Raw genomic sequence first — 26,127 nt, 5'->3', positions numbered from 1 at the left:
AAGCAAAGTGAAACAGTAAGTTACCTTTTTCACTTCTGGGAAATGTGATTCTAAAAAAGTCCAAAAATGATACTTTTAAAATTGTCAAACATGTCAACACAAATTCCAAACCAAAATCTATACTAGTCAACTCATACAAGACATGAGATGAAACTATTAATACCAAGTGTGAATAAAAGCTCATTTATTGCATAAAGACCAATCATGATCATAGAAAATTATACTAAACCAAAATTTATTAATTGTCTCTACATACATATGTCTTTATACACGTCTTTCATTACAATAACATGAGATCCTTTACTTATGCATCAAACCCCGCTAATACATAAAGGGGTCAGTGTCACACACTATCACTATAGGAAAGAACAAATTGAACAAAAACAAAGACTACATACAAGGAATTGTCAAGACCTGGGAACTGAAGTTAGGAACACAAGCCCTTGAGAACTGTTAAAGACCAAAGATCATTAGATATTTGATTCCACCTTCTTCAAGTGTCTTGATACAATGTAAAGTAAGTCATTCTTCTTTCTCACAATTATCATTTGTTACTATATACCGATCTTCCATCGACAAAGCGGATGATGACAGCTAATAGAGCAAATCATCGAGACAAAAAATGTAGGCCGGATCACAATATCCAAAAATGAAGGAGCATAACCATGCTTAAGAGCATATTGAACCATGGTTACTCCTTTTGGCTCAATTCATACACCATCTTCAGTTAGGATTGCTGAAGAACCAGATTCAACTCTAGGGCAGACTTGGCCAATAAGCCACCCTTCCTGCAGCAAAAAATCAAAGGAAAAGAGATACATGATTCTCGGTTTATGTATTTACACGTAAATGAGATGTGGCCCGGTGTACGAAGCTCCCACTTAGTGAAGTCTGGGGAGGGGAGATATATGCAACCTTACCCCGCAAACAGAGAGATTGTTTCCAGAATTTGTCAAAACCGCTTAAATGGTATTTTAAGCATTACCCCCCAAGTGATTACATGGTATTTTAAGAATTATTGATGGGATGAAAAGAAATAACATAAAATATATTAATAACCTGCTACAAAGGGAAACTTATATACACAAATCTTCAGTATACCTTATATAGTTGCAGACATTACTTGCCTTTACCCAAAATAAGAATGTTATTTTCAAAGTCACTTTTGTCAAAAAGGGCATATTCAAAATACTAGAATGTAAACCGCCAAGGGATACTGAAGACTGCATGATTACCGTATTACTATCGGAAGAGTCATTTCTATCTTTTGCAGTTCCATAAAGCACTGATTGCAACATTCCCGCCTGTCCTCAAGATTTCATAGAAGTTAGATTCATTCACATCTAAACACTACATAAGATAGTGAAAGGAATATTAAGTGAAAATGGAGGGAACCTTTGCTCTTGATGTAGATCAACCCAAAGGGAGGGACATGCTGAAACTGTTTCATGTACTGTCGGACCAAAAACCGCTACAAGCTTTAGTAGCATATCCAGTGACACCTTTACATGTCTGCAAGGTAATAACAGAGTAAATCTCAATCGAAACTAAATTTTATTTTATTTTCAAAGCCCGCTATCAGTATAAACATGCATTAGATTTCAAGCTCCTGTTTTGAGATCATGGTCCAAATATTAAAGCACACGCAAAGATGAGGTAAAAATAACACGCGTTTTCAAGTCACTATATTAATAAACAGTTACCTTTCTGTTTTGCTATCCAGCAAGCCTGTGAGCACAGGAAGTAAGCAAGAAAATAAATCTAAGGTGAGAATTTCCATCTTCTCCACAAGGACACTAATAATATCGGCTTGAACCTGCATCGGGATAAAATTATTTTCAGGACTATGGATTCCTTAAGAAAAATAACCGAAAATTTCTACTTACAAACTTAAACACAGAACTAGAAGGAAGCCAGAAAGTATCGAACAGCATCTTCAAATATACGCACAGATTGATCATGAAGCTTTCTCAAAGCATTAATGGCACCTTTAATATCATTGCGCTCCCAAAAATGCCGCTCCACCTGCATATACACATTATAACCAATAACCAATCAGCAACATTGATTATATTTTTTTCCTCCCTTTATCATTTTCTTTCTTTAGCACTGTTTTGAGCATAGAAAAACAAAATGTTACATGCTAGCATATAGCCAAACATTTTTATAAGTTCCATGGCTAAGAATAATACAGACTAGAAAAACCAACATGGTTATTAATAGAGACCTCACAGTATGCAACAAATAATATTAATCTTGACGACTAGGTAAAATTACCTGTAACTTTGTTAAGCGTGAACGAAGAGTACTTAATGTTACATCATGAGTTTGCAGCAGAGCTTCAATGATTTGTCCTTCATTTTCAGATTTTGAATCCCCTCCAGAAGTTTGAGGCTCAACTTTCTGAAAATATTATAACATGACAGATTTATCAGTTGAACTACCCCAAAGCAACAGTTGGTAAAAAATAGAGAGGGCGTGATTGAGTTTGAACATTCACATTCTTTCAAGACATAATATTTCAATTACTGTTTTAAGCATTATACAAGACGAGAGGCAGTGAGATTCAGAGGATATCAAAACTGAAAGAAGAGGAATAACACTTCATAAAAATCCAAACTTCCCAAGGACTAGGATTTATTCAAGTAGAGGTTCAAAAGAAAAGATCTGAGAATCCAATTCCTAAAATCATGATACCATGTTTACTTTCAGAGCTTGTTTCAGCATCATAATAGTTGTCATAAGATAGTTACTTTTTCTGGTTCTGGACCAACTTATGTGATTACTTTCATTAACTGATCAGTTAAGAAAACCTCCAAGTAAATATATCTAGATACAAAAAAGGAACGTGTTTGTTATTTGTTGCTTAAGTTCATTAACCGATGAGTCTAGTTTTGCGCTCTCTTTTTTATTGAATCCCAGCTTCCTATTGTAACAAGCTTTTAAAGCTTAAGCTTCCAGTTTGAGGGGAGTGTTAAGTATAAAGTAGACCTTATAATTAAGTCGAACCTACATATAACAAAAACTTTTAGTAAACAAAAAAAGAATCTATAGTGGTGATGCCACTATCTAAACTCTAATAAAGCTGAGCATGAGTATACCAGTATGGTCGGAGACTTATCCAATCCAGATATTGCATTGGGAATGTAGGGTATATTGTTTAGATCCTCTTCGCGGGCAAGTCTTTCTCTTCTCTGAAATACCATGTTGGAGGTTCCAGATATTCTGTTGGAAACGGAGGGCGTATTGTTTCGATCTTCTTTACGGAAAATTCTTTCCCTCCTCTCCAATACCACGGTGGAGGTTTCAGATATTGTATCGGGAAGGGAGGGCATATTCTTTTGATCTTCATTACGAGGAGTTCTTTCGCTTGGCATACTGTTTTGATCATCATTGCGGGGATTTTTTTCCCTCCTCTCAAATACCCCGGTGGAGGATGCATAAATTTGATCTTCATCGTGAACTTTTTCCCTCTCTTCACTCATTGTGGGGACATGAGAATTAGTTTGGTCTTCGTCGATTTGAATTTGTTCCCCACTTTCAAACCTCTCCACTAGAGAGCGGGTCCTACCTCGTATGACAGCAACTGCAACAATAAAATACAGAACATCAATTTTCAGTAGCTGTTTACACTATACAAAACAACAATTATGATGGATTGCAAACCTCCATTGACGTGCTTGATTGTACTGATTTCTTCATTGCAAAAACAGGATTCATAACATGAAATATAGTGAGAAAATCAGTAGTAAACCAAAAAGACACAATGCTTGAATCACAAACAATAAGCAATTTGAATGAACTCGTACATGGCAGGTAAGCTCTTTTACTAAATATAACGAAAACACTTGAAAATTCAAGACTCGACTAGAATCACAAATTGCTGATTGTGTGATCACAATATCTCTCAATCAATTGAGAGAATAGTTGACAACAATAATTGTAAACATTTTGTAATTAATAGGCTAGTTTGTTTATTTCCTTAGTTAGGACAATGTTTAATAGTTGTCCATTTTAAGGGATTGGTTTTTCCCTGCTTGCGCCTTGTCTCTCCTATATAGAGACTGCGTGTAAACATCTGAAATTCATAAATAAGTCAAAAGTATACATAACATCTCTGTTTGAATGACCATATACATGAGATGTCAGCCATTTTATTTTACTAAAGTAGAATCGAAGTTTAACATTCGACTTGTCAGATTATCTGCTTGTTCATCGTAAAAAGAGCTTATCTGTCAAGAATGTTGGCTAAGGGTATATTTACTAAAGGAGATAGAATAGTTGCTGCCACCAATTTTAGCTAACTACTTACCCAGCTATAACTACCGAGAGAGAACTCCTTGTATTGAAGTGGAAAGATAAATCAGGCAAATGAGATTAACAGATTAAGATAAGGAAATATAATCACCGTTACTTGCATTTGACCTGCTAAGAGATTTAACATAAAAAACTCACTTTTTGTTTGGTCAGATATTCCCTGTAGAGATAAAGTCTTGTACAACTTGTCTGTAACAGTCTTGATCGGATATTTATCTTCACAAGATTCTCTTACTTCATTCTGAGATCCTAGATTCACTTGGAACTTGGGATCTTTTGCTCTGTTTAATTTTCTTGCAATATCACAAAATATTCCAGAATTCGCATCTACTGAAAACTTATCGACATCAAATCTGCCAGTGGATGCTCTCCGTGCATGAGCTGGTTTAAGTAGCATTCCAGGCCTAGTCTTTGAAAAGGTGATGGTCTCTTTTCCATATTTTTCTAAGTCCTTACCATCAGGAGTTTCTCGAGGTACAATGCCAGGCACAACGAGTGACTTTCTTAGCATTTGTTCACTAGATTTTACATGAACTCCGGTAGCTGGACTCTGCTTCAATGCTCCCAACTTAGAATTTTCAACAGATTCCTCTGAGAGATCTACTTTTGGAGAATTAGAAGCTTCAAATTTCTGCAAAGCAACAACAGGTTTTCCTCCAGAAGCTTTATATGGAAGAAAATAGCACTTCATTAGATACAAATATGGCAGAGAAATCAGAATGATTAATACAGAGACCAGAACACACAAAAATATATAATCGACATTCATCATGTTAGGAACTCACTACATGCTTGCATGTAAAGTTCAATTTACAGCTTGACCCACTACAAGAAAAATATCAGTACATCCTTCAGCGAAACTATCCACTAAAGCAATGGAAGCACCTATCTATCATTCTGCTTAAAAGATCGATATTGTGCAAACTCTATTTTTGCAGCTGAATTGTTTCAGAACTTTAACAAAGCCAAACCCAAATAAAAAATAAACCAAAATCATATTGTGTTTGTAATGGAGGTTAAACTACAAAGCACATAGATAAACCAGTCAAATGTGAAGTATCAATAGGTTAGTACAAATTACGTATATCAAGTCAATTAACGCCAATGTGGGGTATTACTTGACACTAAAGAATAATAGAGACTTATGAAAGTAAGCACAATAGTTTCAGTAAGGAAATCTAAAAGTCAAGACAATTAATAAATGTCACGGTCGGCGGAATTATTAATAGGCAGACAATAGCTTGCCATTAAATGTAACAACAACTAATTAATACAGCATTTCAATTTTCAAGGAGTGACTAATGGATAGAAAGAGTCGGTAGCTTACAGTCAATGTATATATTCTTTATCTCTTTTGACTCATCAGGAGACATACTGTTTAGCCGAGAAGTTGGTCCTACGTCATCCTCTACTTTGTCCAGTTTACTTCCATGAAGGCTAAGTTTCTGTTCTGTATCTTCACTTTTCTTCTTAGGATCAGAGGCATCAGCGTATGGCCCAATAAGCTGACAAACCGAAGCTAACACTAAGAGTCGGAATAACATAGCTAACATAGAATAAAGGAAAATAAATGCATCTCCAGTTGCATTTTTATTCACAGACTAATATGGATGCCAAGTAGTTATTGCATCTCAGTGTTAAAGAGAATATTATAATAGAAAGATGATACCTTAAACTAAAAATAAAATGCAACAGTTGATAGTGGACCCTACCGATATATCGGCTACCCAGACTCCAACAGAATTTCGAAAGTATGAGCACCCCAAAACTTTTCCGTCATGAATGCAGAGATCACCAAGTGTTGTCCATCCCATATCAACAGTATCATGACATATAGCAGGTTCCCATGAATACACCTGCAATATAGCAACATTAACAATGACATTTTTATCCTGTTCTAGATGCTGCATTATTATTATTATTATCATATACTCTATTACGACAATCTTTCTTTACCTTCAAACCATTCTGATGTCCGGTAAATAGGGTCCTTCCATCGGGATGAAAAGCTATTGATTGTGTCCCTGTAACCTAAAAAATATAAATTAAAAGCAGAGGAATTTACACCCATCATTGAAGTTGATTGTTTTGTATAAATTTTGTGTGCATCTACATGTGCATGCATTTGGGAGAATAAATGCACAAGTTTCCATTAGATGAAAGAAATTTTTTACACGATTTACGGAATCAGTAATACCATAAATATATGGTATAGATAGACTTAATTGTTTCTTTTCAAATAAAAGAAGAAAGATTTAGCAATTAGCAAGTTTAGATACCTCGCGTTTGGAAGATCCGATCAGTTCAAAGGTTTCTAAATCCCAGAATTTCACTGTTCTATCTGCTGAAGCTGCAAAACAAGTTGGAAATTTTAACATCTGTGAAATGGTGATACTATTTCCCAAAATGTCGATTTTCAGTGTTCATTATTTAATGTCTGTAGCAGATCAACCATCCACGATGTAAACAAAGAAAAGAAAATGTGACTAATAATGTCTTTCTGTCTTTGTTCTGTTGCTGGAATTATCAAGCCGATATACATAAGAGGTGATCACAGGCTTGAGCTTTCATTTTGTCTTTTTTTAAAGAAGCCGGAACTCAAAGCCTTGGAAAATCCAAAATAAATGAAGCATGAAAACTAGCTCATTATTAAATTGTGAATATAAAACTTATTGAAATTAATCTCCCATTAAAATCTTACCCTATTCAATATATTTTTGGATTATAATGGCATCGAGTTGGGGCATTGAACCCAAAAACTGCCACCTGCATCCCTAATTGATTTGTTTTGGTCTCCATGATCTCCCAAAGATATAGCATATGAATTATGACCATATTATATAAAGTAATGTTGCATATGAAGGAGACCGATAGAAGCCTCGGTAAGGAGAGTATATCAAATGGAGGTTAGTCCAATTTCTAGAGGAATTTGGAAGCCAAAAAAACTATAGATGAAAGGATTAGGAAATGTTTAGAGATAATTGTTTTGTCAATTAACATGATTTATGATAGAGCACATTATGACATCATTCTCCATTTAGCCGACACAACTTAATGGGATAAAGACTTGGTTGTTGTTTTTTTGACCAATTATATGACATATATATGCAATGTTTTGTCAATGAACATGATTTACAATAGCACATTATGGCGTCATCCATCCTTTTAGCCGATCCCACCTAGTGGGACTAAGGTTTGTTTGTTGTTGTTCATATGACATAAGTAAATTTTCATTTAGTGCACTAAACATTAGATTGATATTATTTAGAAGAGTTCCCTTCAATTACCTTCCCAATAAAAACAGTAAGTAATTATGAAACAAATGATCTTTTTGTATCGACATTGCACATACATAAGCATCTATCATTGCCAACCGTTAAAAAGTCACATAGTCACTAACCTGAAGCCATAAGAAACTCTAGGGGATGGAAATCTATCGACATAATGTGTCCTCCGTGGAACTTGAAGTCATGCAAGAGCTTTCCAGCTGTTAGATCCCACACCTATATGTTGGTGGTAAGGTAGGTCCATGGTTTTATTTATACAAAAATTGTAAAAGTTAAAATCTTATTACAAGCTATACCAGTATGAATATCCATATATTACCTTCACGGCATTATCAAATCCACCCGAAACTACCCAACGGCCATCTGGAGTAAATTTGATACTGCTGATGCCCTGGCGATGACCCTTGTATGTATGAATACATCCTTTTTTCCGGATATCCCTGATCTTTAGATTAGCATCCATGTAGCCAGATGCAAAAAACTCACCAAACGGATGAAACTCAATAGCAGTACAACTGGATCTTTGTCCAGCAACAGTGCGAACCGCTAATTAAATCAGAAGCATATTGATATATTAGAAGCATATTTATAAATTTTAAAATGCAGGTATCCTATAATGCACCCAACAATTACAAGAGCTTTGAGATTTGGAAATTGAAAATTACGATGGCACTAAAAGATTCCCTTTTAAGGTCATGCATTCGCAAAGTAGATTAGCTTATGGTCTAAGTTAAATTGTATAAGTTTATGATCAGCAACTTTTCACTTCTCAAGCTTACAATCTAATGCAATATAAATAAACCATTATAGGTTATAAACTTCTAATAGCGTAAGACAGTCACAGAGAAATTAACCTACTCTTCGCTTCTTCCAAATCCCAAAGCTTTATCACACCCGAAGATGCTCCACCAAGGACTAAAACTTCTGCTGAGTCAAAAGCTAAGGATTGGACTGGACTATTATGACCAGACAGGCTCTGCAGATATTCACAGTAATGCAGCATTGTTAGGTCGCAATATGTCACTTTACGATCAAAAGAAAGTTGCACAAGTTATACTTGGGAATCCAATCAGGGAAAAAAAGTATAGATGATGATAAATTATTATGATCTAATCTAAGTATGGTAGAAAAATTAAGTTTTTTAGCCAAAGGGTGAAAAAAGGAAGAAAAAATGCAAACTATCATATCATTCAATACGAATTGAAAGCAAATCTTTTATTAATGTAGATAAGATACCAATATAACACAATTGGAGAAGCAAAAAGTACATCAGAAATTGACCCTTCACTACAATAGACATACCAATGTTGTAGCAGTAGCCAATATAACAAATAATATAACACGATGCTTGAACAACAGCGGCTGCGAATCACAATGATCACTAACCGTTAAGTAAGTTGGTTTGCCAATGGTCCAAAGATTAACCTTGTGATCATCTCCTCCTGTAATGAAACGACGACACTCTTTCTTTCCGATTTTCAAACAATTAACAGCTCCTGAATGAGCCATAAATTCCTCTATAGTTGATTGGCTAAGGAAATCGCATTACCAAAATACACTCAACACAGTTAACAACAAACACAGTAAACAAGGTTGGAAAGAAGAAGAAATCAAAACTCCAACCAATAAAATAAAACCACCCTTTTAAGCTAACTGCAATTACAAAGTTTCCATTCAATTCTGCAAAAGGTGACCTAAAATCTAAACATTCCATGATGACAAAAAATCTGCATAACCACCCTCACCCACAAATTAAATAAAGCATTAGTTCTACATTTCACCTAGCCCCTTCTAAAAGGGGATTAAAAAAGAAACTTTCCAAGCTGCAAAATCTGAACTCAAACAAAATTCAATAGAAACTGAGCTACAAGAAACTTATTTTGATATAGAAAATAAAAACAGAAGCAGGTCCAAAAAAAGCACTTTTCTATAGCAGAATATAGTTATTTAATATTATATTGAAGAGGAAAAAAAAGATACGTATTTTGTATCCACGCTTTGCCATTTTGTGATGGGCACCTCAGAATCCAGCTTCTGAAGCAGAAATGAAACTCCTTTATGAGAGGAAAGAGCAATTCAGAACATGGGTCTATGTCAAAAATGGAGCTTGCTAATTCAGCTTCAACTACTATTACTCCAACACAATTCAGAATAAGAGAAATTAGTTTAATTGGTTGGTAAAAAATCAAAATCCGAAACGGTAAGGTAAGAATTTGATTGAACTAGATTATGTTTCAGATTATAATAATAATAATAATAATAATAATAATAAAAATAAAGATTTTCAGATTCACCAAAAGTGAGAAAGAAGGAAATTCAATGGCTAGCAATTCATTTTCTTTTCAGATTTATAGCTGCTATCCTCTTGAAAATAACCATCTAGAATAATTTCTTGTTCTTTCAACATAGTATTAAATAATTGTTTTTGAATAATGTGGAAAATAAATAAGATATTAATTTTTCGAATTTTAACGAAATTAATTATATTTGGAAATTGTGAATGGTATATTATTACATTAAAATATTAATGTAATAAATGTCAAATAATATTAATAAATGTAACAATATATTAATTAATGTATTGATATATCTCAACATTTTAATATTAATTAACTAACATTAACAAAGTGATCAAAATTGTCTCTACCAATTCAATTAAAAAGTTAGTGAATCATAAAATAATTATGTAATTATTTCAGCTAAAACTTATCATTTTTATTTATATTATATTGACTAATTTTCATTTAAATTAACAAATATATGAAAGTTATTTAATTTACAAACTTTTACCTTTATTTGTAGGTCAATTTATCTATTTTATTTTGTGAGTGCAAATAAAAATATTAATTACATTATTTAGTAATTTTTCAATCATAATATTAATACAATATAAGTATATATAATTTTACAGTAGTTAAATGGCAAACCAATGGTTGAAGTAAACTAATACACAATTGTCTTCTTTTTTTCTTCCTACTTTTTTTTATAAATATTATTACAACTTTTATACGTGGAGCAATGAGGCTTTGGGTTGCATTGATGTAATTAAGGAAATAACTTTCAATGCAGATTCCATCCATTACCACTTTTCTCATTAGGACTAAAGTGCCCTCAGTTTCTTAGTGTTTTTTTGTAGTACTAAGAGTTTTTCTTCACTTTTTTGATAAGGAACTAAATATTTAAGGAATTTGTGTTGTTCCTCTAACAAGTATCATTCTTGAAATCAAACTCTAGCATTGAGAATCTCATGAGATCTTACACCAATAAACTAATGACTTGTTGTTAAATTTCCAAACATTCTCTATATCTATATTGATGGCTTGTTTTTTAGGTGAGGTAGGTGTTTATTTCCAACCTGTGTGACCAGATAGAAAGTATATTTTTATGATGTTGGAATACAGAATTTAGTAAGTCTATCTTGATAGGATAATGTTATGAGAAAAATATATATAAAGTGTATGTGTTTTATATATTGTTATTGCATCATTCATATATTCATGTTTTCTCATTATTAACTCTTCAAAAAAAAAAGTAATAAAAATGAATGGTATATGATGTCTTAACTTTTCTCATTCGGATTATAGTGTCCTCAATTTTTTGGTGTTTTTTGTACTACTAAGGGTATATTCTTACCCTTTTTGATAAAGAACTAATCATTTTCTAGGTTTTTGGGTTTTATGGATGCCCTCTAGCCATATATAGATAATTAGATATTAAACTCTAATGTTATTATGTCAACTTTTCTTATCTTATTTAGCTAATATATTTTATATTTCATGGGAAAGTTAGAGTAGAAATAAATATGTATGATAATACAGTTTTTTCACCCACATCCTCTCACACCTAAATATTAAGGCCATCATAACATTAATGCCATATGGTGCATACCCAACATTTGACAAAATATGAATTTATCATGATATTATTATAATCTCTATCTTATCATATTTTCACATAGCCTAAAACAATTATTATTTTGTATTCGAAGTGAGGTGAGAATTAATTATGATTTTGGTTATATTTTGGTGCGTCTTGCAAGATAGTGGTGTCGATAAAATAATTGTAATTTTTATGATAATAAATAAATATGTCCAAAAGAATTTTAAAAGTGCTCATATTCATGCATGATAATCTACAAATACTTTATGTACCTAATCTAATGAGTAATGAGAAAATTAACTAACAAAGTTGGCATGGAGCATTTTACATTTTGAAGGAAATAAAAGGCACGAAAAGTAATTCTATTGCACGATGAGAGATTCCTTATAATATAATCTATCTTTCTGTAGCTTTAATTTTTCATTATTTGGGCGAAAACTTAGAAGTTTGAAAGGATAATTCATACATCGTTGTCATCATTTAATAAATATGCATGGAACCATATATCGACTGCATTAAACATAGTTAGTTACATGAACTATTATTTAATAACGTGCCATATATATATATGGTCCTCTTAATTGTTTCATCCAATTAATTATTTCCTTAACAATGTTCTGGTTATCAAATTAGTTCATCCATAAGTTTTTGTAACATGTTTGTTTCAAGTAAAGTTACGTGTCCATAAGTGTATCACATGTCCTTTTTCCAATTGTGTCATATAGATGTGATAAAATTATCCACAATCTATTCAAATCCAAGAAAATTAAATTTATTAAGATTTACCAGGGATAATGAATTTAAATGGTTTAATCTGATGAATAATTTTAGTGGATGAATTTGATTTCATTCATTATATATGATTCATCCATTATATTCGATGGATACCCATTCATATATATATATATATATATGATCGAATGATCATTGAACTAGTTTCCGTATAGAACATTCTAAATCACATAAATCCTTCCATCAAAGAAAGCTTCACACAAGTTATTTTCTAAGACTCCTCACATCTTCCTATAAGCTAAGAAAGACCTATGATATTAGGGGTGACCATGGTCCGGTTAAGATGTATTAAGACTTGTCTCTTACCTGATTTTAAATGTTGGTCAAGTCATTTTTGAATCCGGACATGGCTCTAGACCCGAAGTTAACCCAACCTTAAATATCGATTGGGCCAACCTTTAAATCCAAATCCGATTAAATATAATACATATTCATTTTACCTAAAGTCTTTTTAATATTATTTATTATTATGAATACACAGTTTTACATATAAATATGTATATATCATTAATCATATTATATATGATGGAAAAAAATTAGAGAATCAACCATACTTTCGAGCAAAAATGTGTCATTATTCTCTACACATTTGAATAGAGAAACATACAAACGTGTTGAGTGGGTGACTATGAGACGGAACATGATGAGTCGAGTCATATTTGGTCTCTACCCAACCATCGGGTCTAATTTTTGAACTCAAACACAATCCTAGATATGATGAGACTCGATCCTATTAGAGCCCAATAATGATCTCTTCCTCACTCCTATATGATACTTGTGAGAATATAACACTTGTAATAGGCATTCTAAAGAATATACATATAATAAATTATTAAAACCCTCTCTTTTTTTAAATGTTTTATTTAGATAGCGGTTTTTAAAGAATAATTTATCCAATAGTGTTCTTAGTTCCAATAAAAAAATTAAATGGATTGGATATTCATCCATCCAAATCTATAAAAATTAAGTCATGGATGGATTGAAATTCATCGATTATGTTTGGATATGGATGAATTGGATAACTTAAAATATAGTTTAAATGGATTTATATGCATTTAATGAATGACTTTCCATCTATCCATTAGGATCCAAATTCTTTCATTTGCCACCCATAATATCACATTAATAAGAAATTTAACAATTGACTAATTTAATAATGAAAGAAAATCAAGAGATTGAAATAAATAAAAAACACACAAAGACCAAAATTAGAAAAAAAGAATTAAGTTAATACAAATTGTATTTTTTTATGTTTATTTTATTATTGTTGACTGAATTTTGATATCTTTCCTCGTTAGGATGAGCTTGCATAACTCAGAAGTGGCATCTTATCTTTTCTTTTATTGGATGAACATAAGATGATCCTCCAATTAAAATGAAATAGTCATAGATAATTCTAATTAGTTAATTTCTATAATAAAATAAGAAACATTAAATGACTCTCCATTGATTTTGAGACGTTTTGTGTCTGTGATAGAAGATTTTTCTCGGCAACATTTCTTGGATACGGTCTCTTAGTTGTATCTTTTGATTTATGCACATGTTAAAGAAATTATTTAATGATGCAAGATTTAGATATAATTTTATTAAAATAACTACATTTAATTTTATTGGAAATAAACCCAAGAAAATAAGATGTTAAAGGGGGACCAAGACTATGCTACTCAAATTTGGATTGGACTAAAAGTAAAATTGAAAATCGATCTAAAATAAATTAAAACCACAAAAACTATATATTACTAGATTGTATTTGATTGCTTTTTTAGAAATCAATTGTTTAGGTTCTGTTTTTGGATCTAACTCTAAAAACTAAACTGATTCGAACTAGACTGCATTAATTTGGCTTATTACAAATATGCATAAACAAGTTTTAATGCAAATTTAACAATCAACTAATTATATGTTAAATTCAGTAATGTTCATTTGATTTAACTACGATTGCTAAGTAATAAATTCTCACATGTGGTTAAAATGTTTACAATGTGGTTAAAATGTTTACAATGTAGAGATACAAGTATATTCAATTATTTCATTTTTAATAAGAATTATTTGTTATGAATATAATGTATTTACTCATTGTTGTGGTTCTAATTATGTTGTGGTCATTCATATAACAATTTTCAAATGTATATAGAAGTTGTTTGATTGTTTAGATTAATATCATGGTAGGAACAAAGTGGTGAATTTATGACATTATGTCTTAACTATTTGTAAATAATAATACATATAAACATTTTATTTTAAAGTATATTATACTTAATATTTTAGTTATCTTTATGAGTTTTAAAGTATAAAAATAGAGTTCCATTCATTTAAAAAATCAGTACAAACTAATCCAACCACATAAAATATTTAGAATATATTAGATCCAATGTCTTAATTTAAACACAATAGATTAGTACGCAAGTTCAGAATAAATGTTGCCTTTCCTCTCGTAATTTCTCCTACATATCGTGTAATTAATAAAAGAATGTTTATAATAATCACAAGCTAATTTAAATTAATCAATAAAAATATTTTAATAATGAGTAATTAATCATATTTTATGTGATTATTAGAAAAATATTTTAATAGTGAGTCATTGAATAAATAAAATATATATTTCATAATGAGTAATTAATCTTAGTCAAAATAATTAAGAATAAATCTTTATATTAGTGGATAATTAATAAAAAAAACTTCCTATCTTAAGAAATAAATAAGAAAATTAATTAATTTTAAACTCAAAATATTTATAATACGACACTCGTAATTTTTGTAGAATCTTCTTTTTCTCTTCAACTTGAGAAGAAATACCGTCATTAATATCATGTATTTCCTTTGGTGAAATGGGAAAATGTTTAATGATGAATATGTTACCTTTTCTTAACTTTTATATTATTACAAATTTAAAATTGTTTTAATATCAAATCATATCAAGGCTAAAGAAAATATAGTAAATTGTTATTCTTGTTTTCCAAGTCATTCATATATTCCTCGTCATGTGTAGCTTGAATTATTTAAATGTAAATTCAACCAATTAAATCTTCTATCAAACATCTACTTATTATTGACTTTCGTTCATTTAAATTATTTTTTCTTCTTGATTTTAAATGTTTATATTAGCTAACAATTGTGAAGGGTTGAGAATATTTGGTTTTCCCCAAACCATTATGAGTTCTCCCTTTCATCAAATGCCATACCCTAAAAATCATAATTATAAAAATATAATTATAATTAAAAGTAAAATATTGTATTTTTCATAACAATATGTTGATGAAATCCCCAACCCTATAATAAACAATTTAAAATTACCCTCCATAAAAATAATTACAAATAGTGAGCATAGCAACAACCAGACTACCTTAAAAGAATCTCCCTTTTATTATTGAATTAATCAATTATGTAGCTTTTTTAGCAAACATTTCCTTTTTTAGTTTAAATTATTTTCAAGAATACATATATATTGTTATATGAAGATGTAAAAACTATTCGAGTATTAAAACGATATCACCAAGAATCCAACTCATGTGCTATCATCCAAGAGGCCACACATGCTCTCCTTAATTTATAAACTTATATGGTTATAACATAATATGTTGCCTAACCACCCTATTCCAATAAAAGCTTTCAATACAAGTAGAAATCATCTTCACTACTAGATAGAGATGTTGATATATGGAATAATTTTATTTAATGGTCCAAATAATAATTATTTTTAAATAAAATAATATTAAAAATTATCAAATACCTTCTTTATCTAATAATCAAATATTGAACGTCCATCAAGTATTGATAAAGCTACTTCTCAATATAACCACTTAATAGATTTATATGACCAATAAAATTTTGATATATCTTATTTTTTAGTATCATATGATTTTAAATAAAATAATATTAAAAATTTCTAATATCTTCTTTATCTTATATTCAAATATTGGACGTCAATCAATGTTGATATAGCTACTTCTTGATATAACCAATAAATAAATATTAAAAACAACCCTTTTCATACATGCTACTTCTTTGTATATCCAATAAATAGATTATTAATATAAAGTTATTTTTGTGAACTCCATCCATTATTTAAGTGTTGATAAAGCCTTTTGCAATGTTGTTTAATATTGTTTTTTTTCTTCTTTCCTTTATTATATGAGAAATGATTCACTTATTCTAGAAATAAGTTAAAAAAATATATTCCACATTTTTTATTTATTATTCAATGAAAATCTAATAATTTACTAATTTGAATTAAACAATAGATTTGAACCATTAAATTTTCATAAAATTGATGTACATAATATATAGTAGATTTTTTTATTATTATCTCTTTTAGAGTTTATTACTCCTTTCCATCAACACCTCGAAGAATGGAAGCCCAAATGAATATTGTTTTCAAGTAATTATTACTTAAGGTGCATCATTAATTCTGAATAATGTACTCGACTCTCTAATAAACTTATATTACTTAAATTATAAATTGTGTTGTCACATATGATTGATAAAAAATGGCTATTATTTATAACTTGGCATTTTTGATTGAATCCTATGTTTATGACATAGGAAATGACATGGGTGGTGTTATCCTATCCCCAATTTCACTTCTCCTTAATTTGCAATCTTAACTTTCACTTTTCATCATTATGAATATGGAGGACCAATAAGATTAGTAAAAAAGTGTACACTCCCGGATAAGGGTACAACTTTTTTATTTTTTAAATTAAATAAAATTAAAAATATATTTATCTTCACATTTCAGTATTAGAGAGTCCAATATTAAATAAGAATTCATTTTGTATTGCACGTCTACTTCCTAAAATATGAATGTCCTTTCCATCATTAAAATTATATCAGAAAGCCATAAAGCTATAAAATAAATATAAAAAAAAACATAACATATCATCACTCCATTTTCTGCTGTGATATACATGAAACATTGCCAATATTTTTTAGCCACTTTTTCCCCATCCACTCATTGTAGCTCTAATTATTATTTTTGACATCAAAGATAAATAGAAGGAAAATAAATTATGTTTTATTTACCATAAAAGGTAGATATCTTTTGGTTTGATATTTGATGTGCAAATAATATTGTTGTTAAAGCATCTCTATTGACTTAGCTAAATTCATGGTGTATGCCATATAATTTTTGAATCATAATTTATTCTTAAATGGTCCTCACCTTTATATTTTATAATAAATATAATCAATCTATCACACAATATGAAATAAAAATATGTGCTTGTAGAAGTTATGTGCTTGAAAATAGACACATATAGAGTAGCAAACACCAAGAACAACTTAAGAAGTATCATTGTCGAGTTTTTATGAGAACGGAGTTGTGCATAATAAATTTGATAAAATAAGTTAATACTTGTATAGATCATGGTAAATGTTTAAAGTGAGAATATAATATATATAATTTTCAAATATAAAAATTTATATACATTTAGTACTATTATGTATTCCAAGTATGAATAAAGAAGTCTCATATTATGTAGAAATAAATGAGTTGAAAAACATATTAGTGGGTGAACTTATAGATTTAATGCCTAAAAATTTTAGATCAAAATGTGGTGTCAGACTCACTTATATGTTTATTTTATTTAACAATTAAAGAATGATATAGTCTAGGGATGAAGATATCTTAATAAGTAGTATCATAACTGATGGTTCGATGACTCAATCGAGTATTGAAGCAACAAGTGGTCGATAAATCTAGATAAAATCATAACAAATATATCATTCATTTGTATTATTTTTTGAAGAGTTAATGATAATTAAACATGAATGATGAATAATTTAGTTAAGACATATAAAACTAAGTTTTTGTGCATACATTTTATTCTCTTAAAATATTATATGGGAATGAAATTGCCTTTCATTTAAATTCTGTCTTATTAAATTGCCTTCCATTTTTATTTTATATTACCTTTCCATTTATTAAAAAATCTTATAAGACTTTGGTTGAATTTAAGATTTGTAATGCTAAAAAATAATTTCTTTCATATCTTCTCAAATTTTTAAAAATTACATTTTCAAAAAAGAAAGTAAATGAATGGATTTTTTGTATTTTGACCGGTTTTTAAGAGTTTAATTGAATTTAATATTTTTAATACTTGAAATTAGGAATTTATGTTATATCTTCTCCATTTTTAAACGTTATTTCCAAAACAGGAAGTATAAATCCGTATGAATCCTACCTACTTTTGCTTATTAAAAAAGAGGGAAAATGTGTATAATAAACTGTAAATATATTATTCACTATAAATAATAGAAATGAATTATGAATGATGAAATGATTATTTATAAAAAATTATACCGATAATATATTAATTTTACACTCTTAAAAAATGACAGAAACACAAAAAAAAATTAATTATGTTTCATGAAGCATTATTGAATTGATAAAAATTAAAAAATAAATGCTTGTGAATCTTGTAACCATTAAATAACTTTTAATTTTAATCACTTCTATATTCTGAAAATTATTATTAGTTAGCTCACTTTAGTGTACATATAATATAATATAATATAATATAATATAATATATATATATATATATATAATCATTATCAACCTAATATGTTAAATTGTATTTAGCTTAAGTTCGATTTTATTTAACAAATTTAATTCTTAGCTCAATTTCAATTTATTTAGTTCCTAAAATACAAAAATAATGTTAATAAACGTATGATCTCAAATTCTAAAATATAAAAAAACTAAAAAAATAATATTTATATTCAAACTTTAATGTCTTAAACGTATGATCTCAAATTGGAACTTAGAAGTTAATCCAAAATTAAAAAACTAACAATCTAAAGCACTTTTGAAAAAAGCAAAAGGGTGCTTCAGCTTTTCCAAAATAAAAAAAAATCCACCCAAACCCACTAAAATATGACAAATACTTTCAAATTTATGAGAAAGAACATCCAAGAACACTTTTATTATTCATTGACCAAAACATTTTTAAACTTCAAACAATTTCTCTAACAAGAAAATAATGTTAACATTAAAGCTACACCATCAGCAACAAAAACAATATTATGTACTAGTATCACATACACATATCATGATACATAATTATAAGATCATGCCAATATCACATAAATTGGACTATGAAGTATATAAACTATAGCAAAACATTCCTGCTAGCTCATAGTTACATTAGCATAGAAGAATTTCAACAATCATAATTAAAAAAATAAGATAAGTCAATAAATTTAATCATAGTAAAAAGAATGGATAGGTAAAAATCCAGAAAATTTAGGAACCAAAGCTTGTATGACTTCACTTCCTAGCTAGGGAGTTAATTATCTCTTTGATACTCACATGTCCCTTTACATCATTCGCCCGAGATCTTGAACAATTTCGGACATTGCTGGCCGGAATTCAGGTTCATGCTGGTAGGAAAATAATCAAAAAGAACAATATGAGAATAAATTATAGGCAATAAGAACATGTTGCAATATATACAGCTCAAATGAAAATAGTGTTAATATTTCCTTTATTCTTATCTCCGCATGAAAAATAAATAAAAAATTAGACACGGTAACAACAATGTCGCTATCTATCTAGAACTTTCGAGTTCACGTAGTACTTAGCAGCAGTATCGGCTATATGATTTGCAGCCACAGAAATGTTCCTTGAAAGGCCTGATAACTAATAACACTTCATGTCTTAGTTGAAGTTGCAAATTTCCAATTACATTTGTGCAGTGAAATCACAAGACAACATATAACGCCAACATCACTTTTATTAACAGTATTATTACCTTTTCCTCTTTGGGTATTAGTAGGGGTATAAATCAGCCAAGCTATTCACGAGTTATTTAAGTTCGGCTTGTCTTGGCTCATTTACGCCCCTAGGAATGTGCATAGCCCGAACTCCCATAGTAAGGAAGAAAATTACCTGTACACACGAGGAAACAATATCTGCCAAACGCGACAAGGACTTCATAGGATAGGCGCCCTTTAAGTTGGGGTCAACCATTTTTGACAATGTATCGATGTCATGTAGTTGAGGGACTGCCCATCTGACCAATATTTGCTCTCCACGAGGCCTTGTCCTAAAACATTTACGGTGTGTTAGCCAAATACAATATTTCAAACATGGGTTCCATTCAGTTCGTATTGTTACTGCAAAAGATAATGGATATGAGTGTCTAAATTACAAAATGGATTTGCTCACTTATCGAAGGATTTTCGTCCAGTGAGAAGTTCTAGCATCACAACTCCAAAACTGAAGACATCACTTTGTTGTGTATATGTTCCAGACTCGAATTCTGGTGCACTGTAACCAAAAGCTGTGAGGAGGCGTCCGGACATCTGAGATAGATGTACCAATGTTAGCAAGAATTATAACAAAACTAGAAGAGCTAAACTTATATCTTAGGTCTTCGGGAGCATTTTGAATCCAATTTAAGGAATTCTGAGTACTAGGAGAATTGGAATTCAATTCATCAAGTTCTTATCCTTCAGAGAGTTTATAGGAGCAGACTAATCATACACTGAAGAAAATCAAAGGTAGAGAAATACCTGACCAGCATGGCCGGAAGAGAGTATAGGATCTAATCCACAATCAGAGACACGCACTTCCAGGTTGTCATTCAGGAGAACATTAGCAGACTTAAAATTTCGATGGACGATAGGTGGCCGGAAGGTCTCATGAAGATACCTTATCCATGAGTAAAAAAGTTTATCAGAGATAAGGTAGTAAATAGAACAGCCATTGCGAAAAAAATCTGCTTCCACAAGTATCAGCGAAGGAATATCCTTGGATAATAAAGAATGACTTAAAAAAATCTATGTTTCCAACCACAAAAACAAGTTAAGTATTACTCACTAACCAATATTTAATTAACAAATGGGTATTAGATTTTATGAGTAGTTTGTTAGTTGCTACACTCACTCTAAAGCTCTCGCAATTCCGAGTGCCACACGAATGCGTGCATTCCATGGAAGTTCTATACGGCATTCATCATCCCCATGCAGTGCATCATATAGGGTTCCATTACTGCAATACTCGTATACAAGCAATCGTTGGTTATACTCATCACAGTAACCCAGGAACTGTACAATATTAGAGTGTTGAATTTTTGAGATGCTGGACACCGTTTGAAGAAATTGTTCATGATTCTGCCCCACAGAAGCAGTAGCATCCAGTTTCCTCACTGCCAAGAGCTATAAAGAAATCCAAAAGATATAAGCATGTGAAGCACCGGCAGAACACGTGAAAACAAGAGATTGAGATAATAACATGTTATGTCAAACAAGCAACGAATAAAAGGCAGTGCCACTTCGAGTATTTAAAGCAGTATACTGCTTATAATATATGAGAATCAAGACAAACGCTATGGAGCATCCCACAGGTCGGGCGCATTAATGCAACACTCAATATTAACTGTTGGATTAGAACTACCGAAAATTGATATTCAGGCGTTCTTAACTGCATATTTTAGTGACAGGTAAGTGGTGACTATTACCTTTCCATCAAGGAGCTCAGCCCTATAAACAGGTCCAAGTGTGCCTTTCCCAATAAAGTTCTCTTGAGAAAAACTATTTGTATACTGCTGAAGTAATGCAACAGTATAAACTTTTACGTTACTTGTCATAGCATCTCCTTCAGTTGCACTCGTAGGTATAGCCGGATCGAAGACGACCTTCTTAGCAGGAATAGTTGGGATTGGATTTGGAGGTGGCTGCAGGGGTGGAAATTTGGAATCGACGCGAGCATTACTTTCAGAAGTTGTAGATGCTATTTTCACTGATATTTCTTGTCCATCTCGAACCTTCAGAATCGAATTTGTTTTTCTATTTGGTACCTCATGTACAGGTGATGGTTTCTCATCTGCTTCATTTCGAATGCAAATGGAGTTTGAGAAGCTACTTCAGAACAAATACAAAATATTTAATAAAAAAAGTGAGAATAAGATGAACCAGACGTACCGTTCTCCTCTTGACTACTTGCTTCGAAAACCGCATCATGTTTCTTTACTGACCTTCTCTTAAAGCACCAAAACATAAGAAGACATGCTCCTATTGCAATCAATATTAAAACACCTGCACCAACGATCCAAATGACATTTTCAGCTATGAAAGACTTCAAAATACTTGCAAGCGTTGTTTCTGTCGTAGATGGACTAGTTGGCGCTTTCTGAGGTGATCCACTGGAGGATGGAGCCGTAGCTACAGGTGAATGGGCTGTGGCAGGAGGCGGTGGAATAATAGTAGTATTAAAAGGATTCCCAACTTTTCTGCAAGAGACATGGTACTATGTTAACTTGAATAAAAGATTCGGAAATAAGGGTATGAACTCATTTAACCTAGAGACACATGCAAAGCAACTATGCCAAGAAGAATAAGATTAGAAAATCTGTAATAAATGAATTGTAGAGCAGAATTTTAGATTTTATTCCCATGGCTTACCTGAAATTTGGGATGGTCAACAATTTGGGAGGAATCGGACCAGAGAATAAATTATTCTCGATATTCCTACATAATAATAAATTCACAAGTTAAACTAAAAAATATACTTTCTATTATCATATGCATTGTTACAAGATAAAAGAACATATGGTAAGAATTGTACAGATCCCGAAGAGGCAGGTTCTGCAAAACATCAAGTTTTCCAGAAAGTTGATTGTTCTGCAATTGTCTGCAAAATAAACAAATAATGAAACACAAATCCTTATTCAACAGGTAATAACGGAATATATTAGTAACAAGAAATTTGACTCACAATGTGGTAAGGGATGATAAAATTCGTAGTGAGGAAGGCAGCTGACCGCTCAAGTTGTTGCTTGACAAATCCCTGGCAATATAGCGCACGATTTCCAAGAATTATGTACGGAAAAATGACAATATCAATTTGATTTAACACAATTTTCTTACATATTCATCAAGCCAGTAAGTTGATGAAATACATTTAGGAATTGTTCATTTAAAAGGTTATTCAATAATGGCCTAAGGGCATTAGATTCTCTCTGCAAATGAAGAAACAAACAATGGAAAAATATAAGTCAATAGGGCACCATGAGATGCGGCTATCTTATGAACTCACAGGCTTGTCAATTGAGGCAATGAGGAAAAACCATCCGGAATGCTTCCATTTAACCGATTTCCTGATAGAGACCTAAATGTTAAAAACAAAAAAACTAGTTTAAGGATACTTCTACAAATGGACATAGCAACATACAACTTACTGTCTAGTGTCTACAACAAGGAAACCATGAACTTAGAGATGATGAAGATAACATACAAGGTTATCAGAGTCCGGGGCAAATTAAATGGAATGAGCCCTCCAATGTGGTTGTTGCTAAGATCACTGCACAATTGTGAAAGAAAGCTTCATGAGGTTTCTAGAGCAAATAATTACACGATTACTGGTCAAGAATAAAGTTTCTCAATTAATTAATCAAAACAGATCCGACTCCACTAATGACCAGTGGTTTGGGCCAATAGGAGCGTAACGTAAAGATTAACTCACTTAAATCACATTGTACAAAGATTGTGCTGAATTTAGTGATTCTGAGAGACAAAAAATATCTAAACCCGTAATCAGTAAACATAGGGCAACATGTACTATTATCTCCAAACGAAAAATAACAAAAAACACTTACATTTGTATGATGGATGGGAAATTCAAATTACTTCCGAGTTCTCCATTCAAGTTCATGCTTGGGAGGTTTCTGTCAATACAAACCAAAATACAAATTCTACTGAGCCTCATCCAGTTGTTAACATTCAGCTCTATCAATCACAGTACCAAACAACTAAGGAAATACTAGATATGTGTCTATTTGTTTAGGCTTAAAAAATGTGATTCTCTAAAGGCATAAACATTCCTAAAAGCTAAAATTTCACTTCTATTTTTCTTCATATAAATACCAACAAGGCATTGGTCCAATAGTGTAAGGCTCACTAGGTCTCAAGAGTTCAATTCCTGGAAGCGGCACTTGTTGAGAAGGCAGTTATGTACCCCGAAAGAGATCAGTTTCTTACCTATAGGGTAAGAGGATGCCCTTGGTAGTACAAAAAAACAAGCATATAAATGACATAAGTGATTTTTAATTAAAAACCCATATTTTATTTAGAAAAAAAGGTCTAGACAAAAGGGCAACAGTATCCATTAAAACATTATCTAGAACATGAAAACAAGGACAACAAAAACAAAATGTTTAAGGAAGGAAGAATGAATGGACATACATGGCAGTTATTCTGGACAAGACACAAGCCACGCCTTGCCACGCCTCGAAACATGGATCTCCTCCCACAGGCTTCCACCCTTTAAGAGGTGGTGCGCCTAGAGCAATGTATAGATTATTGATTGCTTCAACTATAACCATGTCACATATTAAGAGAGATTAGTTTATACACAACTTCTGCACCTACATTCAGAACATTTATGCTATTTAACTAGGTAAGATTCCACATTACATTTATATAATCAACTATTGAGGATGCATTACTAGACAGAGAAAGGATTGCAGAATTTGCCTTATGGCTGAGAAAATCCAAGCTTAATAATATACCAAAATAAAATTCAATAAAAAGAGCTTTTTTTTAATTTTCTTAGGAGAATTATATTCTTGAAAATAGAACCCAGAAAAGGGAAATAGGAAATGAAAAATGCGTATAATACCATCAACAATATCAGTATCCCCAACACAGAAAGTTCCAGTGAGAATCAACATGGACATGACAAAAATTCGGACATGCAACACCAAATTCTTGGAACCCATTTCCTCAAAGAGATTATTTTCCACTCTCTGAAGCTTTAACAGCTACACTGAAGCAAATGAAGGTCCAAATTAAAAATTGAAATAAAACAACAGAACAAGACAAAGGTATAAACTTTAACAAGAATTTGCAATATTTCTGAGAAAGAAAACATACCCTTTATACAACACAGCCAAATAAACGTGGATTCAGGTGTGAAAACTGAAAAAGTTAAAAAAAATGGTAATTGAGAGTGACAATAAGAGAGAAGAGGAGTTAAGAACAAAAATTGGGGAATGGAAGAAAGTAAAGACAATGGGTTTAGAAAGAGAGTAGCATAATCCAAAATGTAAAGTACATGTAGAGAAGATATTTGAAACTGTGAAGAAAGCAGTGTCATATAACAGTTAAGGATGTTCCCTTGTGTTGCTGTCTCTATGTTTTTCAGATACAACGAGCAAAAAAGGGAGCGTTATTAATTCATTCAAACTATTATTTATTTTTTCTCGGGAAAAGAATTATATTGGTTTTGTTTTTATTCGTAATGCTAAAATTATTATCAAATTATATTTAAAGGATTAAAGTTTTGTTTTTTTATGTATACATAGAGAATCTGACTTCTTTTTTTCCTTTCTTCAAAACCTGGAATGTGGGCTCCATCATCCTACACATGACCAGAGACAGAATAGAATGATGACAGTTTTGCACCACATACCAAATCTGAATATATTTGATATCCACTTATTATATTATTTTATGTATCAATTTTTTTTATTGGTTAAAAAAAATTATTTAAGTTAAAAATTTGATTATTAAATATTATTTTAATAAATTATATCTTCTGATATATGAAATAATACAAAATAGTGAGACGACAAATAATTTGATAAAACAGTCAGACTGGCAAATTATACTACCAGATAGGTTTGAGCTAGATTTATATTGGATAAAATATTGTGCTTAATAATTTGAAACTCAATTTTCAATTATACAACTTAGCACATGAATTAAATCAGTTCAATTTAAATTTCATTTACGAGTCAAACTTAAGATTGAAATACAATACAATTTATTAATTTCATAAGTACAGTGAATTATTTATATTTTTATAATAATATATACATATAACATATGGATATTTATATATATATATA

The 26,127-nt window shown here is 30.9% G+C and overlaps 2 protein-coding genes across 5 annotated transcripts; both read right to left on the bottom strand.

The window, feature by feature from the left end:
• On the bottom strand, nt 253-9,847 carry LOC109334733 (katanin p80 WD40 repeat-containing subunit B1 homolog). Its single transcript, XM_019570646.1, has 18 exons — nt 9,585-9,847; nt 8,991-9,121; nt 8,463-8,580; nt 7,924-8,150; nt 7,718-7,820; nt 6,597-6,667; nt 6,274-6,348; nt 6,030-6,173; nt 5,645-5,822; nt 4,456-4,980; nt 3,667-3,696; nt 3,102-3,586; nt 2,278-2,403; nt 1,951-2,025; nt 1,704-1,816; nt 1,396-1,512; nt 1,236-1,304; nt 253-788 (listed from the first exon to the last, which is right to left on the bottom strand). Exons 1-18 carry the CDS (start codon nt 9,607-9,609, stop codon nt 728-730), a joined length of 2,673 nt encoding a protein of 890 aa, XP_019426191.1. The 5' UTR covers nt 9,610-9,847; the 3' UTR covers nt 253-727.
• On the bottom strand, nt 19,257-25,424 carry LOC109333712 (protein STRUBBELIG-RECEPTOR FAMILY 3-like). 4 transcript variants are annotated; one of them, XM_019569267.1, is made up of 16 exons: nt 25,151-25,424; nt 24,897-25,043; nt 24,461-24,590; nt 23,875-23,943; nt 23,514-23,579; nt 23,316-23,387; nt 22,995-23,066; nt 22,845-22,910; nt 22,682-22,747; nt 22,202-22,509; nt 21,739-22,106; nt 21,165-21,436; nt 20,792-20,930; nt 20,445-20,581; nt 20,166-20,322; nt 19,257-19,657 (listed from the first exon to the last, which is right to left on the bottom strand). In XM_019569267.1, exons 2-16 carry the CDS (start codon nt 24,994-24,996, stop codon nt 19,595-19,597), a joined length of 2,085 nt encoding a protein of 694 aa, XP_019424812.1. In that variant the 5' UTR covers nt 24,997-25,043; nt 25,151-25,424; the 3' UTR covers nt 19,257-19,594. The 4 variants fall into 4 exon arrangements, with proteins under 4 accessions (XP_019424812.1, XP_019424811.1, XP_019424814.1 ...); XM_019569266.1 differs by having other exon boundaries at nt 24,897-25,038; XM_019569269.1 differs by having other exon boundaries at nt 21,739-22,103; nt 24,897-25,038.

This window comes from Lupinus angustifolius, chromosome LG19 (assembly GCF_001865875.1).
Source record: "Lupinus angustifolius cultivar Tanjil chromosome LG19, LupAngTanjil_v1.0, whole genome shotgun sequence".
NCBI classification, from domain to species: domain Eukaryota; kingdom Viridiplantae; phylum Streptophyta; class Magnoliopsida; order Fabales; family Fabaceae; genus Lupinus; species Lupinus angustifolius.
Note: the sequence above shows the minus strand (reverse complement) of the source record. Positions and strands in the feature narration are given on the sequence as shown.

Excerpts from the sequence above, each read along its gene's own strand:
- LOC109334733 (XM_019570646.1), bottom strand. The coding sequence starts at position 9,609 with ATGGCAAAGCGTGGATACAAAATAC. Across the intron at positions 8,151-8,462 it reads GGATTTGGAAGAAGCGAAGA|CGGTTCGCACTGTTGCTGGA; the intron begins GTAGGTTAATTT and ends TGATTTAATTAG. Across the intron at positions 1,817-1,950 it reads GAAAGCTTCATGATCAATCT|GTTCAAGCCGATATTATTAG; the intron begins GTGCGTATATTT and ends ATCCCGATGCAG.
- LOC109333712 (XM_019569267.1), bottom strand. The coding sequence starts at position 24,996 with ATGGGTTCCAAGAATTTGGTGTTGCATGTCCGAATTTTTGTCATGTCC. Across the intron at positions 23,388-23,513 it reads CCCCGGACTCTGATAACCTT|GTCTCTATCAGGAAATCGGT; the intron begins GTATGTTATCTT and ends TTTAACATTTAG. Across the intron at positions 22,510-22,681 it reads TTGACCATCCCAAATTTCAG|AAAAGTTGGGAATCCTTTTA; the intron begins GTAAGCCATGGG and ends TGTCTCTTGCAG.